This window comes from Oncorhynchus mykiss, chromosome 2, assembly GCF_013265735.2.
Source record: "Oncorhynchus mykiss isolate Arlee chromosome 2, USDA_OmykA_1.1, whole genome shotgun sequence".
In the NCBI taxonomy this organism is placed as follows: Eukaryota; Metazoa; Chordata; class Actinopteri; order Salmoniformes; family Salmonidae; genus Oncorhynchus; species Oncorhynchus mykiss.
This window is the reverse complement of record NC_048566.1, coordinates 100,728,423-100,740,175: the sequence shown is the minus strand read 5'-3', so window position 1 is coordinate 100,740,175 and position 11,753 is coordinate 100,728,423. Positions and strand designations below refer to the sequence as shown.

General features: G+C 41.3%; 1 protein-coding gene across 1 annotated transcript in view; it reads left to right on the top strand.

Moving 5' to 3' along the window:
- The window catches only part of LOC110501188 (CD81 antigen), a 53,323-nt gene extending 42,337 nt beyond the window's left edge, over positions 1 to 10,986 (top strand). Inside the window, exons 3-8 of the mRNA XM_036961174.1 lie at positions 5,735 to 5,832; positions 6,925 to 6,999; positions 7,084 to 7,197; positions 9,845 to 9,946; positions 10,318 to 10,401; positions 10,609 to 10,986. Of these exons, the coding sequence (XP_036817069.1) occupies positions 5,735 to 5,832; positions 6,925 to 6,999; positions 7,084 to 7,197; positions 9,845 to 9,946; positions 10,318 to 10,401; positions 10,609 to 10,674 (539 nt within the window). The 3' untranslated portion in view covers positions 10,675 to 10,986. The remainder of the gene's footprint in view (positions 1 to 5,734; positions 5,833 to 6,924; positions 7,000 to 7,083; positions 7,198 to 9,844; positions 9,947 to 10,317; positions 10,402 to 10,608) is intronic.
- The last annotated feature ends 767 nt before the right edge of the window (positions 10,987 to 11,753 follow it).

Here is an 11,753-nt window from a genome sequence, read left to right as displayed (position 1 = left end):
TTTAATAATGGAATCACTGGTCACTTTAATAATGGAACACTGGTCACTTTAATAATGGAACACTGGTCACTTTATTAATGGAACACTGGTCACTTTATTAATGGAACACTGGTCACTTTATTAATGGAACACTGGTCCCTTTAATAATGGAACACTGGTCACTTTAATAATGGAACACTGGTCACTTTAATAATGGAACACTGGTCACTTTAATAATGGAACACTGGTCACTTTAATAATGGAACACTGGTCACTTTAATAATGGAACACTGGTCCCTTTAATAATGGAACACTGGTCACTTTAATAACGGAACACTGGTCCCTTTAATAATGGAACACTGGTCACTTTAATAATGGAACACTGGTCCCTTTAATAATGGAACACTGGTCCCTTTAATAATGGAACACTGGTCCCTTTAATAATGGAACACTGGTCCCTTTAATACTGGAACACTGGTCCCTTTAGTAATGGAACACTGGTCCCTTTAATAATGGAACACTGGTCACTTTATTAATGGAACACTGGTCACTTTAATAATGGAACACTGGTCACTTTAATAATGGAACACTGGTCACTTTATTAATGGAACACTGGTCACTTTAATAATGGAACACTGGTCACTTTAATAATGGAACACTGGTCACTTTATTAATGGAACACTGGTCACTTTAATAATGGAACACTGGTCCCTTTAATAATGGAACACTGGTCACTTTAATAACGGAACACTGGTCCCTTTAATAATGGAACACTGGTCACTTTAATAATGGAACACTGGTCCCTTTAATAATGGAACACTGGTCCCTTTAATAATGGAACACTGGTCCCTTTAATAATGGAAAACTGGTCCCTTTAATACTGGAACACTGGTCCCTTTAGTAATGGAACACTGGTCCCTTTAATAATGGAACACTGGTCCCTTTAATACTGGAACACTGGTCCCTTTAGTAATAGAACACTGGTCACTTTATTAATGGAACACTGGTCCCTTTAATACTGGAACACTGGTCCCTTTAGTAATGGAACACTGGTCACTTTAATAATGGAACACTGGTCCCTTTAATACTGGAACACTGGTCCCTTTAATAATGGAACACTGGTCCCTTTAATAATGGAACACTGGTCCCTTTAATAATGGAACACTGGTCCCTTTAATAATGGAACACTGGTCCCTTTAATACTGGAACACTGGTCCCTTTAGTAATGGAACACTGGTCCCTTTAATAATGGAACACTGGTCCCTTTAATACTGGAACACTGGTCCCTTTAGTAATGGAACACTGGTCACTTTATTAATGGAACACTGGTCCCTTTAATACTGGAACACTGGTCCCTTTAGTAATGGAACACTGGTCACTTTAATAATGGAACACTGGTCCCTTTAATACTGGAACACTGGTCCCTTTAGTAATGGAACACTGGTCCCTTTAATAATGGAACACTGGTCCCTTTAATACTGGAACACTGGTCCCTTTAGTAATGGAACACTGGTCACTTTAATAATGGAACACTGGCCACTTTAATAATGGAACACTGGTCCCTTTAATACTGGAACACTGGTCCCTTTAATAATGGAACACTGGTCACTTTAATAATGGAACACTGGTCACTTTAATAATGGAACACTGGTCCCTTTAATACCGGAACACTGGTCCCTTTAGTAATGGAACACTGGTCCCTTTAATAATGGAACACTGGTCCCTTTAATAATGGAACACTGGTCCCTTTAGTAATGGAATACTGGTCCCTTTAATAATGGAACACTGGTCCCTTTAATAATGGAACACTGGTCACTTTAATAATGGAACACTGGTCACTTTAACAATGGAACACTGGTCACTTTAATAATGGAGCACTGGTCACTTTAATAATGGAGCACTGGTCACTTTAATAATGGAACACTGGCCACTTTAATAATGGAACACTGGTCCCTTTAGTAATGGAACACTGGTCCCTTTAATAATGGAACACTGGTCACTTTAATAATGGAACACTGGTCCCTTTAATAATGGAACACTGGTCACTTTAATAATGGAACACTGGTCCCTTTAATAATGGAACACTGGTCCCTTTAGTAATGGAACACTGGTCCCTTTAATAATGGAACACTGGTCCCTTTAGTAATGGAACACTGGTCCCTTTAATAATGGAGCACTGGTCACTTTAATAATGGAACACTGGTCACTTTAATAATGGAACACTGGTCCCTTTAATAATGGAACACTGGTCACTTTAATAATGGAACACTGGTCACTTTAATAATGGAACACTGGTCCCTTTAGTAATGGAACACTGGTCACTTTAATAATGGAACACTGGTCACTTTAATAATGGAGCACTGGTCACTTTAATAATGGAACACTGGCCACTTTAATAATGGAACACTGGTCCCTTTAGTAATGGAACACTGGTCCCTTTAATAATGGAACACTGGTCACTTTAATAATGGAACACTGGTCCCTTTAATAATGGAACACTAGTCACTTTAATAATGGAACACTGGTCCCTTTAATAATGGAACACTGGTCCCTTTAATAATGGAACACTGGTCACTTTAATAATGGAACACTGGTCCCTTTAATAATGGAACACTGGTCACTTTAATAATGGAACACTGGTCCCTTTAATAATGGAACACTGGTCCCTTTAACAATGGAACACTGGTCCCTTTAATAATGGAACACTGGTCACTTTAATAATGGAACACTGGCCACTTTAATAATGGAACACTGGTCACTTTAATAATGGAACACTGGTCACTTTAATAATGGAACACTGGTCCCTTTAATACTGTTTACATACTGTTTTATCCACTTTATATGTAAGTACTGTATTCTAGTCAAGGCAACCATACTATTACATCCCTGTATTCTACATATATATACTACATATTCTATCTACATACTGTTCATAATATCTATGCATCACATCACACATATACAGTGCCTTCGGAAGGTTTTCAGACCCCCTCCACTTTTTCCCCATTTTGTTACGTTACAGCCGTATTCTAAAATGGATTAAATAACAACAATCCTCAGCAATCTACACATAATACCCCATAATGACAAAGTGAAAACAGTTTTGAAGTTTTATTATAAATAAAAATACCTGATTCACATAAGTATTCAGACCCTTTGCTATGAGACTCTAAATTGAGCTCAGGTGCATCCTGTTTCTATTGATCATCCTTGAGATGTTTCTACAACTTGATTGGAGTCCACCTGTTGTAAATTCAATTGATTGGAGATGATTTGGAACGGCACACACCTGTCTATTTATTAAGGTCCCACAGTTGACAGTGCAATGCAAAGCAGAAACCAAGCCATGAGGTAGAAGGAATTGTCCGTAGAGCTCCGAGACAGGATTGTGTCGAGGCACAGATCTGGGGAAGGCTACCAAAAAATTTCTGCAGCATTGAAGTTCCCCAAGAACACAGTGGCATCACTGCTACATGGAAGAAGTTTGGAACCACCAAGACTCTTCCTAGAGCTGGCCGCCCCTCCAAACTGTGCAATCAGGGGAGAAGAGCCTTGATCAGGGAGAACCTGATGGACACTCTGACAGAGCTCTAGAGTTCCTTTGTGGAGATGGGAGAACCAGCGGCAGGGACTAGGAAACTAGTCAGGATCGAGGGAAAGATGAGCAGAGCAAAGTACAGAAAGATCCTCGATGAAAACCTACCCCAGAGCGCTCAGGACCTCAGACTGGGGCAAAGGTTCACCTTCCAACAGGACAACGACCCTAAGCACACAGCCAAGACAACGCATGAGTGGCTTCGGGACAAGTCTCTGAATGTCCTTGAGTGGCCCAGCCAGAGCCCGGACTTGAACCTGAACATCTCTGGAGAGACCTAAAAATAGATGTGCAGCAACGCTCCCCATCCAACCTGACAGAGCTTGACAGAGGATCTGCAGAGAAGAATGTGAGAAACTCCCCAAATACAGGTGTGCCAAGCCCCAAATAAAGGTGTGCCAAAAATAATCAAGGCTGTAATCACTGCCAAAAGGAGCTTCAACAAAGTTCTGAGTAAAGTGTCTGTATACTTATGTAAATGGTTATAATAGATTTTTATTTTATGAAGTAGCAAACATTTCTAACCCAGTTTTTGCTTCGTCATTATGGGTTATTGTGATGTCATTATGGGTTATTGTAATGTCATTATGGGTTATTGTGATGTCATTATGGGTTATTGTGATGTCATTATGGGTTATTGTAATGTCATTATGGGTTATTGTGTGTAGATTGATGAGGGAAAAAAATAATTTAATCCATTTTAGAATTAGACTGTAACGTAACAAAATGTGGAAAAAGTCAAGGAGTCTGAATACTTTGCGAAGGCACTGTGTAGTTTATAAACTCAACAAAAACGTCCTCTTCACTGTCAACTGCGTTTATTTTCAGCAAACTTAACATGTGTAAATATTTGTATGAACATAACAAGATTCAACAACAAGGTATATACTCTGACATTTGCTCATCCTAATATCATTATATTTCTTAATTCCGTTCTTTTACTTTAAATGTGTGTGTATTTTGGGTATTGTTAGATACTGCTGCACTGTCTACAGGTCATCTACAAGACCCTACTAGGTAAAGCCCCGCCTTATCTCAGCTCACTGGTCACTGGTCACCATAGCAACACCCACCCGTTTCACGCGCTCCAGCAGGTATATCTCTCTGGTCACCCCCAAAGCCAATTCCTCGTTTGGCCGCCTCTCCTTTCAGTTCTCTGCTGCCAATGACTGGAACGAACTGCAAAAATTATTGAAGCTGGAGACTCATATCTCTCTCACTAACTTTAAGCACCAGCTATCAGAGCAGCTCACAGATATCAGCACCTGTACATAGCCCATCTATAATTTAGCCCAAACAACTACCTCTTCCCCTACTGTATTTATTTATTTTGCTCCTTTGCACACCATTATTTCTATCTCTACTTTGCACATTCTTCCACTGCAAATCTACCATTCCAGTGTTTTACTTGCTATATTGTATTTACTTCGCCACCATGGCCTTTTTTTGCCTTTACCTCCCTTATCTCACCTCATTTGCTCACATTGTATATATACTTATTTTTATACTGTATTATTGACTGTATGTTTTGTTTATTTCACGTGTAACTCTGTTGTTGTTTGCTTTATTTATTTATTTATTTCACCTTTATTTAAACAGGTAGTCTAGTTGAGAACAAGTTCTCATTTACAATTGCGACCTGGCCAAGATAAAGCAAAGCAGTTCGACACAATACAACAACACAGAGTTACACATGGAGTAAAACAAACATACAGTCAATGTATGTGTCGAACTGCTTTGCTTTATCTTGGCCAGGTCGCGGGTTGTAAATGAGAACTTGTTCTCAACTAGCCTACCTGGTTAAATAAAGGTAAAATAAAATAACTAAAAAATAAAAACTGTTTGAGCTAGCATTTCGCTACAACCGCAATAATATCTGCTAAATACAGTATGTGTCTGCGACCAATAACATTGTACTTGATTAGATTATATATTTTTTAATCATGTTTTAGCTTGGAGGACCTTATTTGTTTCTTGACATTTGTTTCATAACATTCGTGAATGGAACTGTTTATGTCAAATTGTTTTGTATTGTATTTGTAACCCTGGATGTCCTAAAAAGAAAATGTCAAAATGACGGCAGGGCAAGTAGATGAATGTAAATAGTGAGAAAAAAAATTCACTGTGGGACCAATGGAGTTGTGTCTTTTTTTTGTCTAGGCGTGTACATCCTGATTGCTGTGGGAGCTGTGATGATGATTGTAGGGTTCCTTGGTTGCTATGGTGCCATCCAGGAATCTCAGTGCCTCCTTGGAACGGTGAGTGAGTGACCACTAGAGGGCAGCAGGACAACACCGCTTGTCTTTCAGGGCACGCCTCTCAACATTGGAGTGTAGCTCGGGCCAACGGCGCTCTCTCTCAGGAATATAATATATATTTTATTATCTATTGGTTAGAAAATAAATGTGTTTTTTTCTGCATTAATTAACACATCCAGATATACATACACGGGAGATGCACAGGGTCAGCCACAGTGCAGCGTCCCTGGATGGACAGCAATATTAACAGACCTCGAAACATGGGAGAGTAGCAGCCCTGCAGCTCTCTCTCTCAGTAACACAGCCCTTCAGCTCTCTCTCTCTCAGGAGCACAGCCCTGCAGCTCTCTCTCTCAGTAGCACAGCCCTTACATCTCTCTCAGTAACACAGCCCTACAGCTCTCTCTCTCTCAGTAGCACAGCCCTACAGCTCTCTCTCTCAGTAGCACAGCCCTACAGCTCTCTCTCTCAGTAGCACAGCCTTACAGCTTCTCTATCTCAGTAGCACAGCCCTACAGCTCTCTGTCTCAGTAGCACAGCCCTACACCTCTCTCTCTCTCAGTAGCACAGCCCTATAGCTCTCTCTCTCTCTCTCAGTAGCACAGCCCTACAGCTCTCTCTCTCTCTCTCTCTCTCTCTCTCTCTCTCCCTCAGTAACACAGCCCTCCAGCTCTCTCTCTCTCTCTCTCTCTCTCTCTCTCTCTCTCAGTAACACAGCTCTCCCTCTCAATTCAATTCAATTCACTTTATTGGGATGACGTAACAATGTACATATTGCCAAAGCTTATTTTGGATATTTGCAATATAAAAAATAAATCAAATGAGAATGAAATGCAGCGATGGAAATGCAGCTCTGTCTCAGGTTGTGCAGTGGTTGCACAGCCTTTCCCTCTACAGGGAGCCAGGTTTTCCTGTGTCTACCCTTCTCAATGGCAAGGTTGTGCTCACTGAGCCTGTACTCTCTCTCTCTCTCTCTGGGACCAATCATTTTTGTGGAAGATCAAGTTTTGGCCTTCAGTAAAGTAAAGCCCTGAGATTACCCCATTTTAAAAAAGCTTGACAAATTAATCTCTCTTTTGTCTTTCTCTTTCAGTTCTTCTTCCTGTTGGTGTGCCTCTTCGCCTGTGAGGTGGCTGCTGGGATCTGGGGATTTAGTAACCGTGACACAGTAAGACACACACGCACACACACACACACACACACAAACACACACATGGACTCTACCAAACTCTGCTATCTCCGTTTGTTCCAGATCTCCAAGGAGATGATAAACTTCTATGACGCGGCGTACATCAAGTCAGTGGACGTTGTAGACTCTTCCAGCAAAACAGCTGCTATCAAAGTCCTAGAAGTGTTCCACGAGACGGTAGGTCTCTGACCTCTGACCTCTGGCTGATTTCATCATCATCTCAATCTGTTAAAGTGGTTAACAGAGTTGTAGCGATAATGTAGTAATGTGATTATAAAACACGAGCTATTCCCGTAGATCCTGAAGATCACAAATGACTGCGTTTTTTTTTTTTACACAGGCAGCCCAATTCTGATCTTTTATTTATTCATTGGGTCTTTTGACCAATCAGATCAGCTCTGGAAAAAGAAGAGCTCATCTGAAAGGATCTGATGTGATTAGTTAAAAAAAAAAAAACTATTTGTTAATTAAAAAATATAAAATCAAGTCAAATCAAATTGTATTGGTCACATGCGCCGAATACAACAGCTGTAGACCTTACAGTGAAATGCTTACTTACAAGCCCTTAACCAACAATGCAGTTTTAAGAAAAACACCTAAAAAAAAAAACAAGAAATAAAAGTAACAAATAATTAAAGAGCTGCAGTAAATAACAATGTGGAGGCTATATACAGGGTATTACGGTACAGAGTCAATGTGGAGGCTATATACAGGGTATTACGGTACAGAGTCAATGTGGAGGCTATATACAGGGTATTACGGTACAGAGTCAATGTGGAGGCTATATACAGGGGGTACCGGTACAGAGTCAATGTGGAGGCTATATACAGGGTATTACGGTACAGAGTCAATGTGGAGGCTATATACAGGGTATTACGGTACAGAGTCAATGTGGAGGCTATATACAGGGGGTACTGGTACAGAGTCAATGTGGAGGCTATATACAGGGGGTACTGGTACAGAGTCAATGTGGAGGCTATATACAGGGTATTACGGTACAGAGTCAATGTGGAGGCTATATACAGGGGGTACTGGTACAGAGTCAATGTGGAGGCTATATACAGGGGGTACTGGTACAGAGTCAATGTGGAGGCTATATACAGGGGGTACCAGTACAGAGTCAATGTGGAGGCTATATACAGGGGATACTGGTACAGAGTCAATGTGGAGGCTATATACAAGGGGTACCAGTACCGAGTCAATGTGGAGGCTATATACAGGGGGTACCGGTACAGAGTCAATGTGGAGGCTATATACAGGGGATACTGGTACAGAGTCAATGTGGAGGCTATATACAGGGGGTACCGGTACAGAGTCAGTGTGGAGGCTATATACAGGGGGTACTGGTACAGAGTCAATGTGGAGGCTATATACAGGGGGTACCAGTACAGAGTCAATGTGGAGGCTATATACAGGGGATACTGGTACAGAGTCAATGTGGAGGCTATATACAGGGGGTACTGGTACAGAGTCAATGTGGAGGCTATATACAGGGGGTACCAGTACAGAGTCAATGTGGAGGCTATATACAGGGGATACTGGTACAGAGTCAATGTGGAGGCTATATACAGGGGGTACCAGTACAGAGTCAATGTGGAGGCTATATACAGGGGATACTGGTACAAAGTCAATGTGGAGGCTATTTACAGGGTGTTACGGTACAGAGTCAATGTGGAGGCTATATACAGGGTGTTACGGTACAGAGTCAATGTGGAGGCTATATACAGGGTGTTACGGTACAGAGTCAATGTGGAGGCTATATACAGGGGGTACTGGTACAAAGTCAGTGTAGAGGCTATATAAAGGGGGTACCGGTACAGAGTCAATGTGGAGGCTATATACAGGGTGTTACGGTACAGAGTCAATGTGGAGACTATATACAGGGGGTACCGGTACAGAGTCAATGTGGAGGCTATATACAGGGTGTACCGGTACAGAGTCAATGTGGAGGCTATATACAGGGGGTACCGGTACAGAGTCAATGTGGAGGCTATATACAGGGGGTACTGGTACAGAGTCAGTGTAGAGGCTATATAAAGGGGGTACCGGTACAGAGTCAATGTGGAGGCTATATACAGGGTGTTACGGTACAGAGTCAATCTGGAGGCTATATACAGGGTGTTACGGTACAGAGTCAATGTGGAGACTATATACAGGGGGTACCGGTACAGAGTCAATGTGGAGGCTATATACAGGGGGTACTGGTACAGAGTCAGTGTAGAGGCTATATAAAGGGGGTACCGGTACAGAGTCAATGTGGAGGCTATATACAGGGTGTTACGGTACAGAGTCAATCTGGAGGCTATATACAGGGTGTTACGGTACAGAGTCAATGTGGAGACTATATACAGGGGGTACCGGTACAGAGTCAATGTGGAGGCTATATACAGGGTGTACCGGTACAGAGTCAATGTGGAGGCTATATACAGGGGGTACCGGTACAGAGTCAATGTGGAGGCTATATACAGGGGGCACCGGTACAGAGTCAATGTGGAGGCTATATACAGGGGGTACCGGTACAGAGTCAATGTGGAGGCTATATACAGGGGGTACCAGTACAGAGTCAATGTAGAGGCTATATACAGGGGGTACCGGTACAGAGTCAATGTGGAGGATATATACAGGGGGCATCGGTACCAAGTCAGTGTGCTGGGGGTACAGGCTAGTTGAGGTAATTTGTAAAAAAACATGTATTCTCCTCAATGCGATCGTTGTACTGTGACGGTTCTGTAGAACTGAGGGAGGGCTGGGGGAGAGAAAAATCAATCAAATCAATCAATCAATCGATCGATGGCTGACCGGTTGTCTCTACGTGTGTCCTCAGCTGGACTGCTGCGGTAAAGGAGACGACTCCCCCTTATTCAAACAAGTAGCCGGAGCTCTGTGTCCCAAGAAGACCCAGGACGATGCCTTGTTGAAACCCCAGGTACAGTTCACGCATCGCGTTGTTGCCCAGGTCAATGTCCAATGATTCAGAGGGTTTGGGTTCAATTACGGATACGTATTCATTTGTGCAACTGACGAGGTATCCCCCTTTACCTTCCCTTTCCAATGTTTTGATATTTGGTGAGGTAGTTCAAATGGATGTTTTCAGAATATTTGGATTTGCATAAAATTTGGCGACCCCCCCCCAAAAAACAGCATTCTCTCCTGGAAGGGGGATCATAATCCTTTTTCCTGTAAATCTCTATGTTCTGTTTAAATGAATGCTTTACACAGCACATAAATATGACAGGAGGAAAAAACAAGTGTTTACGTGTTGGTCCTTATCCCCTCCCTGTGTTCCCCTCCCACTAGAGCTGTCATCTGAAGCTGAAGGACCTCTTCTCCGAGAAGCTCTGCCTGATTGGTCTAGCTGCCCTGGTGGTCGCTGTCATCATGGTGAGCGGTGTTACCATGGAGACGCTCCTGGATTATTTTTCAGTTATATTCTATAATCCACTGCGCTACAGTAAACACAACTCTGGAGCCCTGTGACAGTTACTATCTGCACAGACAGAAAGGTTCTCCTGACCTCTGCTGTCCTGACTGTGTGAGGACAGATGTTGAAGTCTTGATAAAGACCTTCCTCTTCTTCTTCCTCTGTAGATCTTTGAGATGATATTCACCATGGTTCTCTGCTGTGCGATCCGCAATGCCACCCCAGTGTACTAGAACCATAGAACGACGGAACCATGGAATCATAGAACCACAGAACCATATTGGAGGGGAAAGTCCTCTACAGATCAAAGCCAACAAAGGGGATGCAAATGTTATGTTATGTTTTGTTTAGTTCCTGTTATGTTTTGTGTTGTACTTCCTGTTATGTTTTGTGTTGTAGTTCCTGTTATGTTTTGTGTTGTAGTTCCTGTTATGTTTTGTGTTGTAGTTCCTGTTATGTTTTGTGTTGTAGTTCCTGTTATGTTTTGTGTTGTAGTTCCTGTTATGTTTTGTGTTGTAGTTTCTGTTATGTTTTGTGTTGTACTTCCTGTTTTGTGTTGTAGTTCCTGTTATGTTTTGTGTTGTAGTTATGTTTTGTGTTGTAGTTTCTGTTATGTTTTGTGTTGTACTTCCTGTTTTGTGTTGTAGTTCCTGTTATGTTTTGTGTTGTAGTTATGTTTTGTGTTGTAGTTCCTGTTTTGTGTTGTAGTTATGTTTTGTGTTGTAGTTCCTGTTTTGTGTTGTAGTTCCTGTTTTGTGTTGTAGTTATGTTTTGTGTTGTAGTTCCTGTTTTGTGTTGTAGTTCCTGTTTTGTGTTGTAGTTATGTTTTGTGTTGTAGTTCCTGTTTTGTGTTGTAGTTATGTTTTGTGTTGTAGTTCCTGTTTTGTGTTGTAGTTCCTGTTTTGTGTTGTAGTTCCTGTTTTGTGTTGTAGTTATGTTTTGTGTTGTAGGTATGTTTTGTGTTGTAGTTCCTGTTTTGTGTTGTAGTTATGCTTTGTGTTGTAGTTCCTGTTTTGTGTTGTAGTTCCTGTTTTGTGTTGTAGTTCCTGTTATGTTTTGTTTAATTCCTGTTATGTTTTGTGTTGTACTTCCTTTTTTGTGTTGTACTTCCTGTTATGTTTTGTTTAATTCCTGTTATGTTTTGTGTTGTACTTCCTTTTTTGTGTTGTAGTTCCTGTTATGTTTTGTGTTGTAGTTATGTTTTGTGTTGTAGTTATGTTTTGTGTTGTAGTTCCTGTTATGTTTTGTGTTGTAGTTATGTTTTGTGTTGTAGTTCCTGTTATGTTTTGTGTTGTAGTTATGTTTTGTGTTG